Below are 23,482 nucleotides of genomic sequence, written 5' to 3' on the forward strand. Positions count from 1 at the left end.
GGTATTATAGCCTTTTATCAGTCCTTTCTCTATGTATAGACTCAGGACACTGCAGCTGCCTGCGTTTTATAAAGACATACACTCATTCAAATACTTCCTTAATGTTGTGACGTTGCCTTGATATCATTGTTCTGTTGTATTGTTGTATTATAATTGTCAAACGCCCCCATCTGTCTATCTCGACTCCCTATTTCTTCCCGTCACTTCTCTGTCGATCATTCGCATAATAAGTGCAGGACACGAAGCACCTCTAGGCCTGAATTCACGAAGGTGGTACAATCTTTGTCCATGGTTTAAACCAGGGACAAAGACCGTAGTTTTGTATGGGGCGCAAACTATCGCATGGCCTATTTCGTTTCGAGATCAGTCATTTCGTCGACGAAATGTCAACATTTCGTAACGAAATGATCATTACACAGATAGAATAAATTAGGGGAAACTATGTTGTCAATTCGAGTCAACTAGGCAAGGTTTTAGTACATGAAATGGCATTTTTGTTTACAATGTATCTGCAGCACTTAAAGAAAAGGTCTGTTTTTAGATTTATGAAAGGCTTTTGATTATATTAATATTTCTATCCTTATCAAGAAAATGTCCCATTATGGAATCAGGGGAATGTTTTAAAGGGGTTTGAAAGTTATTTAACAGACAGACAACATTACGTATCTATTGATAATAACTCCTCGAAATATATATATACATATATGTGAGATATGAGAAAGGAAGGAGAAAATTGGTGCGTAGCTTTGACATTATTATTCCTCTTACTGTTCCTCCTTTTCGGAAAAGCGCAAGAGTTGAAAAATTGGTCTCCGCCGGGACTCGAACCCGGGTCTTTGGCATGGAACGCCAACGCCTTAACCGCTCGGCCACGGAGACGTCATAGCGGTTCAGGCAGACCCAAGCTCGAATACCCGACGGACCAACCTTTCAACTCTTTGACTTTATGCACACGTTCCTTTTTGGGGCAGAGAGTTATGAATAATACATATACATATATATACATATATATATATATATATATATATATATATATATATATATATATATATATATATATATAAATGTTGATATTTCTCAAGAATCTGTATAAGGACCGTTGCTCTTTTTGATATACGTAAATGATTAATTTTGTCTTTTTTTAGTGATATTTCAAACCCGATTATGTTTGCAGATGACAACAATTTATTCTTATCTGGCAAAAACATATATGATATGACAGCATTGTTAGATTCTACACTGAAGAAGGTGTGTGATTGGATTGTAGTAAATAAACTTACAATAAATTATGAAAAAGAAAACTTTAAATGGTATTCAGACCAACCAATGTTAAAATAGATACTAGTTCATAGAATATAGTGATATCAAAGAGGCCAAGAATGTTAATTTTTAGGTGTTATGAGTTGAACATTTGAATTGAAAAAAAAAAAATCACATCAATGATATTTTTTTTGTAAAATAACTAAGGTTAGTGTTGTTTTGAATAGGATGAAGAGGTTTCTGTAACCATTGCGCATTTCACTGAATTTATATGATACTAATTACTAATAGTAATTCAAAAAAAAAAAGTTCGAGTTTTCACATTTGATGCATATGTGTAGATCATCCTAAAAAAACATCCTACCATTTAAACATTTCGTAATAAAGCCTTAAATATAAGGAGATGTCACTATACATATATATATATATATATATATGTATATATATATATATATATATATATATATATATATATATATATATATATATATATATAGACTGCGAGAAGGGGTCTCGACCATTTACAGTATCAGTGTAGCTCCTTCATGACTATGTAATCAATCAATCCGTAATTATATAACAGACTCCAATAATAATATACATAATCAATTGCATATTATTGAATACATTTCATATCAAACTCGTGTTATTGATTGAGATGAAGGTATATAACAAAAACACCAATTCAGTATCTTCATCTTATGTGTTGTGTAACAGAAGACTGTAATAATATCAAACTAGACATTTTTATGTTGTCGACGATAATACAGCATGTGGCAGCATAGCAAGACGTAAGTGGCTATATAATACAGTACAACAGTCACGCGTCATCTGCTAGCTATCGTATAATGACGTAAATAATACTAATATACCACAACCATTCATATACATATTATAACATATGACAGAATATTACATAAGGCACAGAATATGAACGGTTCACATAATAAAGTAAGGATTTACCTTATTAATGGCGGATATAAAGGCTTGCGGCGGTGTCTGTTCGGGTTGAGTGTGTCTGTTCGTGTGTGTGTGTGTATGTGTGGGTTGGCGTATGGTTGCATATATGCGCATCACATTGTTGCGCATGTGCAGTTAATGGTCTGCTGGTTAAGGATCAACATTGATGCCATTTGGCTGTAATGTTTTTAGTGTGGCTATCCAGTAGGATTCACGATTTAGAATCACAGAGCGGGTCTTCTTCTTGATTAGTTCAATGGCAGTGATTTGTAAGCAGTTCAGGCTGTGTTCTGGGAGGTTGAAGTGCCTTGTGTATGGGAGGTGTTTTGATTGTGTGTTGAATGTTCGTATTTCTGAGCGAGTGTTGTTGAGTCGTGTGTAGAGTGTGGTTTCTGTTTTGCCAATGTATTGCTTCTTGCAGAGTGTGCATGTCAGTAGATAGATGCCCCAGGTTGATTTGCAATCGATGTAGTCTGTGATGGGGTATGTGCGATTTGTGGTGCTACTTGTGAATGAGTTTGTTTCTGTAATGTGTTTGTGTAGGATGCATTTGTTTGATTTGCATTTGCAGAAGCCAGAGTGGGGGTGGATGTCTGTGTGTTGGTGGTGTGTTTGTGTTTTCGGGTCTTTTGCATTAACTAAGATATCACGAAGTGATCTCGGTCGGCGGTATGAGATGAGAGGGGGTTCGGGAAAGTTATCTGAAGTGATGGTGACGACTGTAGTGTTGAGAGGTGCTGTTGGATGATGCGTGGGATTTTTTCCGTGGCTCTGTTGTATGTGACTGTGAAGACTGGTCTTTGTGTTTTTCTACGCTTGTGGTAGGTGAGGAGTTCAGGTCTGGGTTTATGTTTTGCTCTTGTTATGGCATCATCTACGGTCTGTGGGTCTTATTTGCGTCTTACGAAATGGCTGCGAAGTTCTTCGAGATGATGCGATTCGTCTTCTGGGTTAGAGCAGATGCGTCTCACTCTGAGGGCCTGGCTGTATGGTATACTGTGGAATGTGTGTTTGGGATGGCATGATGTGGGTAGAAGGTATGCATGTGTGTCCGTGGGTTTAGTGAAGATTTCTGTGTTTAGGGTGCCATTGTGGAGTAGGAGGTATGTGTCAAGGAAGGTGATTTCAGTGTCGGATGACTGAAATGTGAATTTGATAGTGGGGTGCGCTTCATTTAAGGACAGTTGGAAGTTTGACAGTGTGCGTGGTGATCCTAGCCATATGAATTGGATGTCGTCAATGAAGCGTTTCCAACTGCCTGACAAGATGCTTGTGGTGTTGGTTTTCGAGAAGATCAGTTTCAGCTCTAAGTCACCCATGAACAGATTTGCATATGAGGAGCGCAGGGGGTCCCCATGGCAGTTCCATGAGTTTGCTTGTATACTTTGCCTTGAAACTGAAAGTACTTGAGGTTAAGTACAAGCCGAAAAGGCGCAAGAGTTGGTCAGTCGGGGGATGTGGAATGATGCGGTTGTCCAGTGCGCGTTTTGTTGCTAGGATACCCTCATTGTGAGGTATGTTTGTGTACAAACTACACACATCGGCTGATACTAGGATGCTACGTGGTGAAAATGGGGCATGCTTGGTGTTTATTTCCTGTATGTGTTGTAAGAAGTGTGTTGTGTCTTGAATGAAAGAGGGCAATTTTTGAACAAGCGGTCGTAACGATACGATACGATCGGTCTCCCAGGGTTGTTCTCTTTACGAATTTTGGGTAGGAAATAAATGTTAGGGCAGGTTGGGTGTGGTGGGGTCAGTACCCTCTTGACCTTGGGATCAATTTCTAGTGGTTCAATGGCTTTCTTTACTTGTTCTAGATAAGTTTGTGTGGGGTCTTTGTCTAGTAGTGTGTAGGTGTTGTTATCTGATAGTTGTCGTTCGCCTTCAGCGATATAGTCAGTGGTTAACATTATGACAGTTGATGACCCTTTGTCCGCCGGTTTGATTACAATGTCCCTGTTACTGCTGATTTAACAGGAAAAGCGCCACCTTGTGGTCAAACCTGAAAACGCATATGTCACTAGTATAATAGGCAGTATAGCAAAAGAGAAGAGAGGACTTGGCTGATAGAAACGGGTGAGGGATGCTGTGATTGTGACCAGGGGGAGGCGCACAATCTTTCAACCTACTTTTCTACTTTTCTACTTTTCAACTTTTCCGTTTTTCTACCTTTTTCCTACCCACTATATTCTGGTCGGTAACCATGTAAGGACGTAGAACGTGCATCAGGTTGATGACAGGCAGTGAAGAATTCATCGAGTTGACCTTCATTGATGCTCGATCGTGTCTCAAGTGTCCAAGTGTATAGTGAGTCAGACGTGAAACGATGCATTAAAGAACACAGTGGACAATACCACAGCACAGTTACTTGATTGTGATTCGCTTCAAGTTTGTGAGTACCGTACCGTGCCAGAGCAGAGTGTGTACAGAGCATCAGTATGAGACGATCGATGTGATGACTGATGTGGGGAGTGTGAATGGAATTTTGTGGAAATCGGGAGACGGATCGGCGGAAGAGTGGCGTGATTAGAAAGAGCCAACCCAAGATTACACAAGGTGCCCGGGTATCATACATTACAGCATATAACAGACAGTAGCAATAACCAGCAGCTACAGTCCCTATATATATAATATATTATATATAATATAACATATTACTAAACCATTAATGTAGGTTTACTCTAGAAACAATTCTATCATAACCATTGTTCACATTTTGGATATTTGGATTTTAACAATACTTAACATTTATTATACAATTTAATAGAGAAAGAAAAGAAAAAGAGAAAAAGAAAAGAGAATAAGTACTGATTGATAAAAGATAGCATAAAAATACACTGGTATACGAGCAAGACCTATCGACGATCAGTTTCATAACGACTTCAAAGTATGAGTACTACAGTGTAGTATTGTGGGAGCATAAACACGATAAAAGCTGAAACCAATGGTAAAGTAAACGTACGCTTCAAATTGATCCGCCATGCACTGAAAGAGAATAATGTAAAATAACAGGTTACATAATTTTAATCAGGTAAATTATACTCATTAAGTAACAGTAATTTGAGTTTTTGTTTTAAAGATACACAGAGAAGAGCATTTGACTAAATCTGCGGGAAGATCATTCCAGAATTTGGGTCCCGATCGGTGAAAGCAATTGTTTTTTGAGCAAAGAGTGTGCGAGTACGTGGAAGGTGAAACGAGTCTTTTTGTCTTGTGGGGTATGCATGAACCGCATAGTTTTCTGAAACATATGCATCGATATGTCGGTGAAGTTGTTGGCTGAAGACCCGGAATGGGATCACCCTGACCCAATTCATGACTCTGAATGGGGTCATATCTGCCCCCATTCCTTGTCATTTCTGACCCGGAACGGGGTGTGACCCCAACGGACCCTTTCCGGGTCTGACCCGGATAGTGTACCATATAGATTGCTTTTGATCTTGTTCTTTGTTTGTTATCAGATTTTATACATGCAGGAATATAAGAAATAACCAGAATCTTTACTACCACTGCTACTACTTCTACGACTGTTACAGCTACTAGTAGTATTATTATCAACAGAGTAGTATACTACCCGTACTACAGTGCTACTTTTACCATTACTACTGCTACTACAACTTCTACTGCTACTACTTCTCCTACTCCTACTACAACAACAACTATACCACTACTGCTACTACTACTACTACTACTACTACTACTAATAATAATAATAGTAATAATAATAGTACAATATTATTACTCCTACTCTATACGATGCCCACTACTACTGCTGCTACTGCGTTTACTACTGTTACTGAACGAGCATGGCCTACATTGTATCTACGATCAATTTCATAACGACTTCAAAGTATGAGTACTATAGTGTAGTGAGTATAATTGATCCGCCATGCACTGAAAGAGAATAATGTAAAATAACAGGGTACATAATTCTAATCATGTAAATTATACTCATTAAGTGACAGCAATTTGAGTATTTGTATAAAAATAAACAGAGAAGAACATTTGACTAAATCTGCGGGAAGATCATTCCAGAATGTGGGTCCCGATCGGTGAAAGCAATTTTTTTTTTTTTAGCAAAGAGTGTGCGAGTACGTGGAAGGTGAAACGAGTCTTTTTGTTTTGTGGGGTATGCATGAACCGCATAGTTTTCTGAAACATATGTATCAATTATGTCGGTAAAGTTGTTGGTTGAAACTGATACATAAATGTGCCTAAGTTGTATAGAAACAAATCAGCAACCTTAAGGAGTCTGTTTTCAAAGAAGAAATAATTCGTGTGAGAATAAAAACCAGCTAGATTGACTGAACGAATAGCCCGTTTTTGTATTTTGAAAATTTTCTAAATGTGTGATTTTGTACAATTCTCCCAGGCAACTATACCGTAATTCAGATAGGGTAAAAATAAGCGCGAAATATAAATTTTTCAAATTATATTTAGGAAAAAAATATTTCAACTTATTTAGAATTCTAGTACTGAATTCTTGAAAGCATTTAGATAAATAATCTATGTGATATTTCCATGATAAATCAATGTCAATGTAATAGAAACCTGAAGATTTAGACGATTCAACTTGAATTAAACAATCATTATCCATTTTTATGTCACCTGGCAAATGAGTGACAGAATTACTGAATAACATATCATTAGATTTGTTTACTTTAAAGAGACAACTTGTTTGCTTGAATGCACAATTGAATTGACTTTGACTCTCTGTTCACAACATTTAATAGGCCATGGGGTGAAGCTGAAAAAGAGGCTTAGAAAATGGGTTTCGTTCCAGCAACACTGGCACTACTTTCTGAATGCGGAAATGTGATGTTTTGTACATCCTAAATATACAGTAAAAAGTTCTCCTCGAAATATCCTGCAGTTTTTGCGAAAATCCATATTTTATAAACTACGACCAGCAGCCCAATACACATATCGTAATGGGGCTGCGGATTGTAGCATTTAGGATCATGACAGGGTAGTATCGCGGACAAACGTCAACCTTAAATCGAACAAAAAATTTTCAATTTGAAGACATACAAGTAAGGTTGAAGTATTGACAACAGGGTTCGTGCAAGGTTTGGTTCTACAAATAGTCATTTTCTGTTCGAATTGATGACTTAATATGACTAGGTCGAGAGGAATCTGGGAGAGCTACGCTGAATTGACGGTCAGCGCAGGCGCACACATCACTGCGCACAAATTTCGAATCCATTGACTGGATATGATGTCTGTGTGCGCATGCGCTGGCCGTCAATTCAGTGTAGCTCTCCCAGTTTCCTCTCGACCGAGTCACATTTAGTCATCAATTTGAACAGAAAGGAACTATTTGCAGAAGCAAACCTTGCACGAACTCTGTTATCAATACTTCAAATTTATTAATAAGTCTTCAAATTGAAGATTTTTCCCGATTTTAAGTTGATATTTGTCCGCAATACAATATCCGTCATGATCCTGTATGCTACAGTTCACAGCCTCATGACGCTATGCGTATGGGGCTGCTGGCCGCAGTTATGCGTATGGGGCTGCTCGCCGCAGTATAGTTCCCATAGTGTTTCTAAGCTGAAATACATATACACCAGGGGCCGCGGAACGTTTTTCAGTTTGGGGGGGCTGTGAGACGGAGACTTATTTATTAATAAGTCTTCAAATTGAAGATTTTTCCCGATTTTAAGTTGATATTTGTCCGCAATACAATATCCGTCATGATCCTGTATGCTACAGTTCACAGCCCCATGACGCTATGCGTATGGGGCTGCTGGCCGCAGTTATGCGTATGGGGCTGCTCGCCGCAGTATAGTTCCCATAGTGTTTCTAAGCTGAAATACATATACACCAGGGGCCGCGGAACGTTTTTCAGTTTGGGGGGGCTGTGAGACGGGGGGGGGGGGGGGGGGTGTCAAGGTCAAGCCCCCCCCCCCCCCCCCCCCCCCCCCCCCCCCCCCCGCTTAGAAGAATCTAAGGGCGGAATCTTTAGAAATTGAATTTGATTTTTTTTTTTTACGATTTTTTGTTTCGATTTTTTTTTTTTTTTTAAAGAGCCAAAAGTGTGGGGGGGGGGGGCTGCAGCCCCCCCAGCCCCCCGCTTCCGCGGCCCCTGTACACATTTGTAAAGCACTGCTTTTAGCCATATACCTAGAAAAAAAATGAAGTTTTGGTTTAATAGTTGCATTATATCTCATGTTTCAGCTTTTCCTGATGCTGGCTATGCAAAGGAGGACAAGAACAAGGTGGTTCGAGACAATAATGAGAGAGAGCACTGACTGACCGTCACAGGTCAAGGCAAATGCCTTATATTCTGTTCAAAGACATGTTATTAATCAAATGACTAATCATTCAAGGCAAAAAAAAAAAAATAAGAGCGTTTGTTTGTGTGTGTGTCCGCGTGCATGTGGGAGAATCTTATTGTACACACACACACACACACCCTCACATGCACACACACATACACACACACATAGTTATGAAGATACCCAAGTGTATTACAATATTATTCTAAAAGGCCTTGGCCATTTATCACATCAGCATCATAAAAAAAGATTATCATAAACATGAACACACACAATGATATAATACATGTATTGATCAGTGCATTACACATACACAGGTGCATAAAAACGCTGACATATCATATACACTCACACGCACACATACTAACTCATTTACACACATGAGACATTACTATTAAACAGATCATATTGTTTATCAGTAAACATGTTTTTATTTTCTTCTTCTTCTTCTTCTTCTTAAGAAGCTTTAATATATTTAGATCACATAGCAATCACATTGTTCATGAAATATTACAGTACTTTAGAAAATTTAATCTTCATAAAATTTCCTGAAGTTTTCATTGCTATCATTAGGTTGGTGGGACACTACCTCCTTTCATGTAAGATAGCTCAAAATGATAATCAGTCAAATTTTCTAGTTTTAATAAATTTCCTGGAACATTCCATGGTCCAAATATCCTTGAAAGGGTGTAAAGGTTTTGAAGAATGCCAATATATAAAATAAAGGCAATATTATAGTTTACCCATTCATGAGTGAAAACTGTTGGATTCTGTATTGGAGGCAATGTGTACCTGAAAATCTTGGAGAGAATAAAACAGGTTTGGCATTAAAAATTATGATAATATTGCAATTAACTTCCAATATCAGAGGATCTGTGCAAACCTGACTCAACTTATGCACAATTTTCATTTGGCTGGTATTAGTTTTAGCAAACTGATTTTGTACTCACACCTACATTGTACTGACCTTTCTACATGAACATTCTGTTTCAGTATTCATAATAGTTACATATCTTTTTCCCCCAGAGTGGGAGAAACAAATTTTAATCGTAGTCATTCAGTTTTATGAAAAAACCACACTTAGGAAAACATCTTTGTTCTTAGAATAATTCAACCCTAATCAAATCATAATAGTGGGCAGAAATGTTTGCTAAAGGGCGAACAATCACATTCTGAGGCAAGGAGTCAAAACATGTTGCATAAACATTGGCATTCAAAATACAGGAAGCAATCTGTATTACAAAGACATTTTATCATGCACAACTTTGGTAAGATGTCAATTCTTGAACATTAATCACATTGACCAAAGCATTTGTGCATATACAGTACATTCTGTTGTTTCTGAACTTTGCACTGAAGTTCTTTGTGTATGTGTGTGAATGTTTCAGTGGTGGATATATATTGCTTCATTTTATCAAGGACATAGTATGTAACATGACAATGTTTTCATTCTTCAATATCAATCATATTGACCTATTTCCCTTGGCAAGTAATGAGCAGGTTGACTCTGTTGCAAATGATGCATTTTACAGGCAACACAGCTGAACCTGAAGAGCTTCCAGAAGAAAATCTTGATCTTGATGTGAGCGTCTTAGGGGAGGAAACAGATGCTCCTGCTGACGGACCAGGCTCCTCCTTCAGCTTTTGTTTCCTAGCGAGATTCAGGCGTTTGCTATCTATAAACCTCTTGTAGCACGTTTCATGGAATCCTATGTAATACAATGGAGAAATGAACAGCAATGATTAGCCATTGGATTTTGTTAGGGGGGAAAAAAGGCTAAACGCTAGGGGGAGGGGTTGAACGTTACACTCAATATATCATTAAATGTACGGTAGACTATTGACTGCCAATATTTGAATCTTGTAATTACCAATAGGCCCTAGCACTATGCCAGGTAATCATCAACACTTCATGATCATTGTCATCATCAACTACTTCAACTTGTACTTGCAGTGCAATTACTGATTTTAAATTACATCTACAGCTTTCAGCACCTGATCACATGCAATATCAATTATCATAATTATGAATACAACTGCCTTATCATCATTAATACTTGTAATCCTTGGCCTTTCACTATCACCACCACCCACTGCTTTATAATTTGGCTCAACATAATGGTAATCATATGTTTTAGGGAGTTTAATTGTTGAAATTATGTTATTGTCATTGTTGGTTTTTTAGACCTATTTATATCAAATATTAATAAGTTAATTTAATGAGATGCTAAATGTGTGTTTTGAGGGGGGATTCGCCAATTTCGGGGTGAGAGAGACAGGATGGATTTTTAATATTAATACTCCATGGCCATGATTATGAAAATATAAATTTACATGCACTTTAGACCTTTTTCAATCCAGTCCTGTGGCTGTGCGTCAAGATTTTTACAAAACAATATCACCGATCAGCTACATCAACCTAACCTGGGCTGTACATAGAACATGTATCAGTTCATTCTAACATGTTAGGCTACATTATCATTATGATTATAACGGCGCTATGCCATGCCAAGGTGAAATTCAAGATAATTTATCTAAAATGTAACAGACACGCTATCAGACGGCTAAGCTACTGCATTAGCGTCCATTATAACATACATAAGCAACCTTCATAACATAGCTAACGTTGTACTTGTACTACCGTAGTCATCATGCATGGTCATTAACATTTCGCATATTATAGAGACTGCACTGCAGTGTCGACTGCTATGACTGTATGCACGTAAACTAACCTGTGGCTATGTAGGTTGCAGTCAGTCCCCCTGAGCAGCTGAGTCACTTCGTTCTGGTCTGCGATTCCACGGTCTCCCCCACTCATTTTGATCCACTCTTTGGCACACAAAATAGGTTTCGTCTATCTTAGGTTTGTCATAGCCGTGAAATTTCCAAACTTCATCGATGATACATGCATAATAACGCATCTTAAAAGTTTCGGCAGAGCAGACGACGTAGACGCGTTGACAAGCTCACAGGGGGCGGCCATTTTGACTCGTAAACAAAAATTCTCGATTCGGATTGGATAAAATACATCACATGATCGTTCGCGAATGAATATCGTACACGGCAAAGTGTACATATTCAGCTCCTACGTGACAAAAAAGTTCACTGTTTCCCCCTAAATTACCAAAATACTGCAGGAGGGTTTGTGTCGAACTTTTTCCTGTAGCCTTTTTGGTTATTTGTTTACACGTAGCTGTGGAGACATTTTAGTGCCGCAGTTGTCGGAACGAAACAAGCGAAAAAACCAGCTCACCCCATGGCCTATAAAAGGGTTGTTGGGTTTCGATGTGAAAATGTCTGTTCAATGACTTAAAAACTATTATGTTCAATGACATAAGAATTATTATCTCCAGTGACTGATGTAATCTCTGCATCTTCTGCTACGTCGATCCATTCTCGGGGTTTTGGTCACGTGACATTATACGCCTGATAACGAATGGTAGCACCACAGCACAGAACTATATAGGTAGAATGATCAAGTGGGGTCTGAAAGCATAGCCAGCGCACGCGATCTCCGCCATTTTGGTTAGTCTTTTGTTACGTCACGGCTTGCGTGCGCAGAACAGGGTTTGCAGAGTTACAGCATAGCGCAGGCCTACGCTGACTTTTTTTTTCTTCTTTTTTACCTCCCCATGTTAATCGCGCAAGCCGTGACGTAACAGAAGACTAACAAAATGGCGGCATGTAATGTGCGCGCAACTGGCTATAAAGCTACGCATGGGTTGTGAATGGGCTTGATCAATCTACCTATTTATATCTGTGCACCACAGTCACACCTGCAAGTAGTTCCAGTAATCCGATCACCGTGAAGGCAAACTCGAAGGAATGTCTTTGGAGCAATGCACCTGGACAGTGGTATCAGGCGAAAAGAACGAATCGCAAGAATTAAAAAAAAAATCGCTAAATGTATAGTTTTGGAAATGAATAAATAAAGTACCTCTGTAGAGGAAAAAAAAATATTCTCAAAGCCATAAAAGTTATGAAGCAATAAACACAAAATGCAATCTGTAATTATGAGTGTGTGTGTGTGTGTGTTAACTTTTTTTCTTAGTGAAGACTGAGAAAGAAAACGAGTTGCATTGAGATGAAAATCAATATGAAACAGCATCATATTACAAGGACTGTAATGCGTACTCACGGTGTGTACGCGGGAAAAAGAAGAAGAAGATGACTGTAATGGTGGGGCAGCGATAACACAACATTACTATTCAAGCTGCGTGATCACATGCATACAGGTGATCGGTCCTGTAATTAAAATTACACACATTCTGCTCATTACGATACAGTACTCTTTTATTTGTGAATGCAGGGTAAGGCGATCATCCTACTTTTGTTGATGTCGCTTGTTGGGTTTTTAGAAGTAAAAACTGTACTTTTTGCCAAATTCAACCCCAGCCAGCTAGGGTAACTATCCCGACACACCCCAAACAAGCCTTCTTTCTTTGATACACTCTCTTTGAGATGCACATGTGCAATAGTCCAAACAGAATGACACATAGTTCACTGATCATGTGCATGGCTTGTAACCACACCCCCTTCGCGCATGGGTATAAGTTGTTATTGAAACATACCGGGGAAAGGTTTTTCGGTATGTGTCTCGGTAGCCCTCTCTTTCCCCTGCGGTATCATTTCCCGAGGAGAGAAATTTCGTTCTCCGGACGATGCCGGAGGTCGACGGATGTTGTCTGGAAAAGGTTCGTTAAACAGGGCTTCTAATAGACCTATATTAATTATACTTGCATATAATTTTGTGGTGCACGTTGACATTTTGCAGTAGATCTCACTCCGGATGTATAATTCTGTTTCAAAGGTTTGAAAGCGAACGGAGTTAATGTCAGTTCGCCGTGGTGGGATATGCAACCTTTATAACACAGCTAGGAATTTTCCATTGAACAGTCTAATCAAAAGAGAAAAGAAGTATTCAACAAGATGTACGTACCACACAGATATCCTCCAATCGTCATTCCAATTCCAATGACTGAGAATGAAATGTATAAACCCGTTGGTTTTAAATGCTCCTCAACAGTTTCAACTATCGTGAGAGTCACCATCACTGTCAAACATCCATGCAGGAATCCGCTTGCAGCAGCCAACACAACGAGCCAGAAATATGTATAAACTACTTGGTTTAGGAAGAAGACGGTGGCACTGCATGTGAATAAGGCACACGTAGTGACGCTGTTGGGGAGAAGTTGACGCTTAGAGAAGAACCCGGCAACGAATCGGCCAGCAATGTTGCCAACGCCTAGAGCAGTTGCTGATGGGACAGCATTCTCTAGGGTTAAGCCTTTTGAAACGGCGTTGGATATGATGAAGGTCATGGAAGTAGCATACCCTATCCCATACAGGAACAGGGTAATATCAAGCGTGATAAAAAGTGGGTAAGACATGTGTAATTCCACGCCAAGAATCGTCGAAAGCAGTTTCAAAAACTCAAACCAGGCGGAGCGCAGGGCATGTCCACAGTTGCCGATTCCATTCCCTTGGTCTGAATCTTGGGACGAGGATTTTCCTGGATCACCAGAACGGCTGGATGCGTACGCATGAGTCATCATCTATGAAGTGCCAACAATATGAAAACTCTATGAATTTACCGATCCTATGATATATAATTATATATAAATGTATTATGGCTCAAAATCACGAAAAAAAGATAATGACCACGATTATACTACAGTAACGTGAATATTCAACGTGTCATTGGTATGTAATCAATGATTTAAATCTATTTACATGTATATTCTGCATAGTAAGAATGTTGCAATAGGATTGGTCCAGAACTGATCACGTGATGAAGCGTAGTTTTGCCCAGAGCGGGTTGATAGATAGAGTTGCGACACTGGGGTACAAAGGTCACGTCAAATAGTTCCCCGTGGTCATCGATGTCGACGAATTATTTCTACAGGGTTTTCACATAGGCGCGCAGTACCCGGACCCAGCGGCAGTGTGAGATACCATTGTTGCTTGCGACGGGAGTGTGACTTGTTGAGAAAATGTCGTGTTTTTACGGAAATGATGTAAACTTAATGACGTAGAGAAAGGAATACTTGCCTGTCGAAGTCAAGGAAACGGTTGCAAACAACCAGTAAGGATGAAATATTTTCAAAGTGGTTTTAACGCTCCTGGATGATGTTGATGGGCGAACGTCAAAATGTAAGGACGGAAATATCATGTAGTCCCACTCCTTTACAATTGTTGTTGTAATTCAAAATCCCGGGTTGTTGGTCTTTATTGTTGTTATGACGACGAGGGGAAGCTATTTTGCACTCTCGCGCAAAACCCATGCGCGGAGCGCGTAACTCTACTTTGCGCGAGCCACGGAGCAAAATAACAATGAATGCATTGTTTGCGTCATAATAGGGTACGCGGTTTTCTAAGGTCTTATCGACATCATACGACCAGGGGGAACTATTTTGAGGGATTGACCAATCAGCGCGAACTTCCGGTGTCGCAACTCTATCTATCAACCACCGAACTAAAACATAGTGGAATGCGTGTCCCTATTCCCAACATACACGAGACCGTGCAGCCAAATTTACCGAGTTGCGTCGCCATCTTCTTAGGGCAATTTTTCCTTATATGGAGTGCACGCTTAGGCGCGGTCAGACTGGGCCACTGGTACGCGCGCAAGCAAGAGTACGCCGTCCTGTGGCTAGTGATTATGACGTAACAATGCACGTTTGTACATGACAATGGCCTTGCGCTTCGGAGACATAGCCCGCAAACAGATCGAGAAGTTTGGCGGAAAGTTACGTGGAAAGTTTGCGGTCACACTGGCAAAACTTCGAGTTAAACTTCTCGATCTTTTGCCAGTCTGACAATGTCGATAAAAAGGGTCTAGAGCTCGACGAAATCATGTGTGCACGGGCGCTGTGTGTAGGCTGTATGGCGGCTATGCGGAGGACTCACATTAGTTCTTTTAACATTGTTTGCGGCGTTTTTTTTTTTCTTGCTGTTGAATTTCTAGATTGCGTTATCAACTCTAGAATTACATATGCACCGTAGATAAATCAAGTTTCTTCATTAATAAGCACTTTAATTTAGGCATAAAGCTCGCCACTAAAAGAAGTTAGGCCCAGAGTTTCAGTTGCTCATCAAAAGCAGGCAAGATCCTGCGTCTGTCTTATTGCTTCATATCATCAGTGCTTCCACTTTTCAAGGTCAGTCCTCCTGAAATCAACACTAAAAACTCCTGGAATTTACAAGAATATCCTGGAATCAACATCATCACCATCGATAATCATCATAAATTTACACACTGTCAGTGTCACTGTCGTAGGCCCTAGCTCTATCTAGCTATGGAACCTGATTGGTAAAAATGACAGAGGTAAAAATGTCATAGTAAAATGGCAGAGGTAGAAATGGCAGAGGTAAAAATGGCAGAGGCAAAAATGGCAGAGGTAAAATGTCAGAAGTAATGAGAGCGATCTCGTCAGAGGTAAACGTATGAAGAGGTTTTGAATAATGACCTATATAGCCAGAGCAAACTGTATTTATCAAATTATCAAATCCAAATTGCAGATTTGAAGAATATTTATTGAATTATGTTTTAAAAAGATGACAGCTCTCTCATTATTCTGATTTTGATTCAAGTGCAGTGGCGTAACCTGTCTGTTCAGAGGAATAATAAACCAGCTAAAAAAGATCCTAGTATAGGCCTATGGGAAATTATCATTATTATTATTATTATTATTATTATTACTAAAGGGGGTTCCAACAATGCTGCATAGCCCTTAAACAGTATAATCCTATACGTTCTTTCGCCCAATGAAGTTATCACACACACAAACACACACACACACACACAAACACATACACACACGCACGAACCCACTTTTGGTATAAACATATACTTCTATACGCAGATATACAACATTCACTCTCACATACACACTCTTACACAAACGAATTCCGCTCACTTCCAGGCTAGTATATTGTCATTATTTTTCATTTTTTGAACTGTTTAGTGTAAAGAAGTGAAGGAGACATTGTCAAAGCGAACCGCTAATTTTTCACCTGTTCTATGTTATTTTCTCACATTCAGGTTTCGAAGGAGCCTATATCTTTCTCACAAGACCTGATCACGACATAATGTAGAAGTAACTAGATATATCGCTATAGGTATACGACAACATGGTTCTCCTAATAGGTCTATAGTACAATGTCTTGACAATGTGTGATGACAGTTTCAAACAATTGGCAAAATATTAAAATGACAGGTTTGACACAAATGTGCTGAATTTTCACTTTCCTAGAACTAGGTTCAATTGGATGAATTATTAGAATGTCAGAGTGCAGGTATTTGAGGAACTGATGATTTTTACTTGACTTTTGACCCTTTTATAATTTTATGCATTGAGTTATTTTTCAAGGTATTGAGAAAAAGTATAATTTCAGTATCAAATGGGAAAATAGCATCTTCTAAACCTGGCCTTTGACCTTTGACCTCACAGTTCCAAAAAGAATCACTGTTAGGTTGAACATGCATAAATATGTAAGTTTCACGATGATACCTTGAGTTACTTTTGAGATATGGAGGAAAAAGTGCAATTCAGCACTTTCACTTGACCTTTGACCTTTTGACCTTGACCTTTTGGCAAGAAACTTCCCACAGAATATAATATGTTGGGTAATACATGTATACATCAAGTAAAAAAAAAAAGCTTCATTCATTGCATAAATATAAGGAAAGTAATGATATTTTGAGGAGTTGACCTTGACCTCTGACCCCCTGACCTTTGACCCATGACCCCCAACTTCCCTAGATAATCACTGCCCATCGGTACAAGCATATATATTAAGTTCCATGAAGATACCTTGAACCATTTGCGAGATATGGAGAAAAACATGAAATTTCATTTTTTTTTTTACAAAATAACCTGTGACCTTTGACCTTTGACCCTGCGACCCTAAAATCGACATATTATCCCCCAAGGATATACCCTCATACCAAGTTTGATGTAAAACCATCACACGGTTCTTGAGATATCGACAAAAACAAAACGGGACGGACGGACGTACGGACGGACGGACGGACGGACGGACGACCCGAAAACATAATGCCTCGGGCCACTTCGTTGCGGAGGCATAAAAATACAAAACGCAAAAAAACAAACTACAGCTAGATGTATCGGCAGACATCAGTAGGCTCTTGCAAAATATTTCATTACATTGTTCAAAGATTTAGGAGTGATCCTGAGGTCACTCCAAAATGAGTGAAAATTAACATTTTCACTCAAAATTCACTCCAATTTCATTCTAAATTCACTCTTTTTTGTATTCACTCCTTTAAGAGTGAATATTTTCACTCGATTTTTTTTTTTTTAAGAGAGAGTATGTAGCACAGGAGTGTAGTAACATTAGTAGAGCATTTTGTGATACCCCTATATATATATATATATATATATATATATATATATATAACACATTTTCGTGTAATTAATGATTTGTTTAACCCCTAATTTGGGGGGAAATGGGACATCAAGCGCTGAGAAATGAGACAACCTGGAGAAAAATTAGATAACCATCATGACCAAAGTAGGATTTACATGTGCTGCGGGGAGAAATGTAACACTATGCCCTAAATTTCTCCCAGTGATAACAAGTAAAAGATCCCTGCCAATTTTTCATACCTGCATGTCTGTTATCAAGCAATTTTATTTTCAGAAGTTTGTACACTTATTAAAATACCTACTTTAACATAGTATAGGACCTCCGAGATATAAGTTTGATATTTTACTGACAAGATACCTGTAGAGCTGTATGGTAGTCAATGTGTCCTTTTTCAGGTGTACCGAGGCTCATACTGATATAATTGGATTGTTGACTTGCCGACCATTTTTCAACTTATATACATGAGTTTATATTTCTCCCCGTGTCCCATTTCTCCCCCGTGCTTTAATTATTTCAGGAGAAGGCACGAAAAGCGCGTATTGCTAGAAAGGTGTCAGAAACATGAAGGAAAATAAAATCTCTGTCACTTTTACCTCGTCATCTTGCATTTCTACGACTAAATTTTTATCAATGACATTTTTATCTCTGGTATTTTGACCACTGACAATTCGACCACTGACAACTTTACCTCTGACATTAGTACCACTGTCTTAATTATTTACCTTTGCCATTATTACATCTGACATTTTCACCTCTGCCATTTTTACCACTGCCATTTTTATCTATGCCATTATTACACCGAATTGAACATACCTCCTTGATCATACCATATACCTCGCGTGTTACCAGTGTGTGCGCGATTGATGAGGAAGTGGGGGTGGGGTGCGCGACATGACGCGTGTATGAACAATCGAAAATGAGAGAGTGGTTGGATCCCATAGAGCGTGCACTCTATATAAGGAAAAATTGCCCTATCAAAATGGCGGTGGTAGCAAGTTTTGGTGGCTGCGTATTTCCTGGGTGAACACGCATTCCACTATGTTTTAGTTCGGTGCTATCAACCCGCTCTGGTTTTGCCCATCACATCACCTGAGAAGAAAAGTTCGTTACACTCTATGTTGATAGTCCCTTTTGTTTCGCTGATCTCCACACAGTCCACACAGTCCTAACGCAAGATGAGTACGCGCGAAATAAAAGTGCGTTGCACTGTGGACTATCATGTGACCGAGGTCACTTGATAGTACACAGTGCAACGCACTTTCACTTCGGTGCCGCGTGGTGCGCGCAGCAAATTATATTGTTTTGTCATCTACGCGCACACGTAGCCTAAGCCCAAAGGATACCTAAAGACATTAAAACGGTTTCAGATGTGGAATAAAATGGGAATTTCTAGGACCCTAGATGTGGAATATAAAGCAAATAATCAACTTTTAGTTTCAGGCAATGAGACAAACTATCACTTCCTCGGCGATCTGAATATGTACGCTATCTTATCTCAGCTGCGCTTCGGAAAGATAGCTACATCCAGATCGCCTCGGAAGTGATAGTTTGTCCCATCACCGTCACCAACGTTGATTATTGCTTACTATCAAAGTGATGCTTATAGTTTGATGATAGCGATACCCAATACTTACGAAGTGAGGAACTGTGATAAAATATCAGCATTAAGACCGATGATTTGGTTCAAGTTTGAATTGTGGCAGTCTTATGCAGATTGTTTCGTTCATTATCAAATCAGATTTCTTGTTCCATCACACATGATAATCGTGGTTGTCATCGACAATAATTATTAATATCAGTGAATACAGCATCGCATTTACTACTTGATTAATCTTAATGGCTAGTGGGATTTCAATTGAGTAGTTTCCTTCCTTTCCTCTCACCTTGTGACTGTCATTGTGTCTTTTTTGTTTACTCGAGTCTTCAGTCTTATCGAAAGATCCGTTAGGGCGCAGGAGGGCGCCACATACGACCGAGAAAAGACTGAGTCCTCCGAGAATGAGGAGAGTGCCTCGCCATCCGTAAATCTTCCCCAGGTACTCCGCCACTATGGGCAGTACCATTATCCCCACTCCAGCGCTGGTGTACACCAGACCAGATGCAATATCAAACATGTCGGGAAAGTAAACGAAGAGGGCAGCCATGGTAGGTGCGTAAACACAGCTGTATCCAACACCTTGTAAATTAAAGCGAGAAAAACATAATATTATAAAACGAGAAGGCATACAAACGGTTACATGTTTGGCAACGTTGCAGCATAATTTGTGTGCTGGTGACCAAGATAAATGTTTTTCCTGATGATAACAGTGTAATACACTGCTAGATTAAACGCTGATTGGTTAGAGTTCAAGCAAGGAATCCAGTTTCCTCTTAAACATTTTTCATATAAGATTTATTATTAAGATGTAGTCTCAAAGAACAGTAGAGAGAGAGAGGGTAGAGAGAAAGGATCTCACATACCATACAGTATACCGGTGCTTCGTTAGAGGTGTGCAGAAAATAATTATGTTCGTGTCACGTAACTTTGAAATCGATTAAAACACTTGCAAAATTATCACTTAAAAATCAGTTATTGTAGATATAATTTTCCAAAGACGAACGTCTTCTTCCATTCAAGAAATCAAAATCAATACATCAGATTGAAACTATTGCAATACATTCAGCAAATCACATCGTAAACGATTTGTAAGGATTCTTGTACGTCATGATGTAAATAAAGGGTGGCTTGTGCATATGTTTTCCTTATCTTAAACTAACATACCTGATCCAAATAAACAAAGAACGAATTGGCTGCCTGTCTGAGCGAAAGCCGATGTAATGAGACATGTAGAGCCTATCAAACCGCCGGCGATTATTAGTTGTCTCAAAGTCAATCCACCAAGCAACGTCTTGCTGACATAACCTGCATTGAAAGAGAAAACGGTATCACCACATCGTCTTTGCACATTAAGCAGACACACTAGACAAATTAATAGATAAATACATCAGATTTTTCTGTAACAAAAATGCTCAGGACACTTGACACCAAGCACTGTCCCAAGTATATATACGTGTTTTGCAAATGACGTTTGACTATCATTACAAGTGATATAGTACTGAGCTTTGCATGAATAACAACTCAGTGTTCCCTACGCGCTTTTACACACACAAAACACAACCTTACAATACTCAAAATAGCAATAAAAGAAAACAGTTAAACAAACAACACACGACATAAAAACCGTACGCATTAATGTTCGTAACTTTAAAAAAAAAATACTTTACACATGGATGAGTCTTCAGAGAGGGTCTGAATGAAACCAAAGTATACAGGAGACAGTGGGCTACGCTGTGGTAGGAAGTTCTTTACTATTTGGGCAGCAATCGAAAAGAACCTGTCTCCAAAACATTTTGCATAACTTTTGGAGGTATTGGAGAAGGGATTGATGCTGTGATCTACGATTACGTGTGGATACAGGTGGAGGTAATTATATTCCTTGAGATATTGTAGACGGATATCATTTTGCACTCTGTAAAGAAAAAGGAAAATCTTCTGTTATTGTGTGTTTTGAGGGGCCGCTCTTGTGTATGGATTCTGTAACACAAATTGCGTTCTAATCGACTACTATTCAAAAACATCAGTCTTACAAGCATTGTTCTTCAAATCTACCACGAAACTGTTTGATTTTCTTTTCCTTTTCAAAATTGAAAAATATGGTATCCTCAGTGTTATTTCAACTATTCATAACATAATATATCGAAATGAAAATAAAGTTATACAGACGTCAGCCATAAACAAACTGATTAATACTGAAGAATCCTTTTGCTAACAGATAGTGTACTCGTCTTAACATGAGCTAGAAATAGATACAAAAGGCATGTTCTAATGGGAAAGTAATTATCTTATCTGTTATTTGAAATAACTCCTTTTTTTTCAATTTCATGAGTATACCATTCTGTTTTACAGTGGACTGTGAATGATTCCGCTTTAAACAGAGAAGTTGAGGTTTAATATGTTGAAACATTCATTAAGAAGTCATTTACTTCAATAACTTGATTTGTCTCAGTTTATGTAGGTATCAATAATGATAGTATATTCATCAACTAAAAGGTATTTGATAATTTCTTGAATTTCAAATTGATATTAAAGCGTCTCAGTGTGACAATCACGTTATCGAGAAAAAGAAATAGACAATTACTTGAATAAGAATGACTTTGTTGATTTATTGGATTTTAAATACAGGCAATAAAACTTTTAAATCAAAGTCGCCAAATTGTAACAATACTTGATCAGATTGAGAATTCTTACCGAAAGCGTAGGCCAGACCTTGGCTACTTGACATAGCCAGGCCAGCTGTGGCTGGCGACAACTGAATCTGTATCCTAAAATCCTCGTAGAAGACCTCGTACGACTTTAGAATCCCCAACTCGAGAAAATTGATTGAAGCAATCCCAGCTAGGATCAGCCATCGGAACCCTGGTCGACCAGGGGATTCCATCATCGAGCGATCGTGTATTTAATAGCAGAAGGCGTTTTGGAGGGAATTCAGCGTGCTTCCGAGTTAGCAGCTGCGGTAGCAGTGAATTCAGTCTGTTATTTACTTTGGGTATGGAGGCTATGCGGCGCTGCTATACGTGCTACATTTTAATAGCACGGTGTTTATGATTTGCATGACTAGCGCAGCGTGGAAATGAGATAAAGATACATAGCCCAAGGCCACGGACGTCCAGCTATAAAATCAATCTTTTTTTTTCCATAAAATCAATTCAATTCAATTCAATCAATTCAAATTCACGTATGCGATCCGAACCTGCGAGAGTATTCCATTCTTGTTTATGACAGGAACGCCGGTATGGAATGATGTTTGTTTTTTCCTTTGTGTAACAAGATGGTGTATGGAGCAGGGACGGATCCAGGGGTGGTATTCTGAGGCCGTAATTAACTTCATAATTAAGTCGAGAAGTTAATAGGCCCTTAATCATGGGCAAAATCGGTATTCTGAGGACGTAATTAAGGTATGATTAAGTCCCCTATGATTATCTTAGGTTCCTCCCACCTAATTGTTATTCCCTCCAATCAGACGCGTTGTTAGAAGCCAAAATGATGATCACGCGCGCAAATATGCCCTCAATGCGCGCTCCTCCACACACCCTCTGTAATTACAACGCAAGAGCTCCGTACGCACAAGTGCTAATCAGACACTTAATAAGCCCTCAGAATACGGCCCCTCAGGAATTCCGTAAAGAGGGCGCCTTAAAAAGGGGAGGGGTGCGTGCGCCCCCTCCCTCCCACCATTTTTCTCTTTCTTTCTTTTGTTTAAACAAATAAATAAAGAGGGCGCGCGCGGTGCACTCCCCTCTGGATCCGCCACTGTGGATTTACGACAGTCTTATTTCCTTTAAACCCATGATCGATGTCACCACTTGAATCACGTGTCAATCTGGATAAGAAAGACAATAAAGAAGAAGATAGGAAGACAATCACAAGCCACGTTCTGGTCTTATGATGGTAATCACCATTTAAAAAAAACTGGGCAAAAATAATGAAATAAGAACGAAAATCACTCGACTGTATGGGCATGACAATAGGCACCAATCTGATATATCTA

At 39.0% G+C, this 23,482-nt stretch overlaps 1 protein-coding gene across 1 annotated transcript; it reads right to left on the reverse strand.

The window, feature by feature from the left end:
- Positions 1–12,248: 12,248 nt before the first annotated feature.
- Positions 12,249–22,372, reverse strand: LOC140231245 (monocarboxylate transporter 12-B-like). The gene is made up of 4 exons (XM_072311393.1): positions 22,183–22,372; positions 19,778–20,070; positions 13,564–14,056; positions 12,249–12,346 (listed from the first exon to the last, which is right to left on the reverse strand). The coding sequence occupies exons 1-4, from the start codon at positions 22,370–22,372 to the stop codon at positions 12,249–12,251; spliced, it is 1,074 nt and encodes a 357-aa protein (XP_072167494.1).
- Positions 22,373–23,482: the final 1,110 nt, after the last annotated feature.

Source organism: Diadema setosum, chromosome 7 (genome assembly GCF_964275005.1).
Source record: "Diadema setosum chromosome 7, eeDiaSeto1, whole genome shotgun sequence".
NCBI lineage: Eukaryota > Metazoa > Echinodermata > Echinoidea > Diadematoida > Diadematidae > Diadema > Diadema setosum.

What these genes read in the sequence shown, in the direction of transcription:
- LOC140231245 (XM_072311393.1), bottom strand. Translation starts at nt 22,372, where the DNA reads ATGGAATCCCCTGGTCGACCAGGGTTCCGATGGCTGATCCTAGCTGGG. An exon ending in GACACAATGACAGTCACAAG is followed by an intron (nt 14,057 to 19,777) that starts GTGAGAGGAAAG and finishes GGCACTTCATAG; the next exon opens with ATGATGACTCATGCGTACGC. An exon ending in AAGCGGATTCCTGCATGGAT is followed by an intron (nt 12,347 to 13,563) that starts GTTTGACAGTGA and finishes ACCACTGTCCAG; the next exon opens with GTGCATTGCTCCAAAGACAT.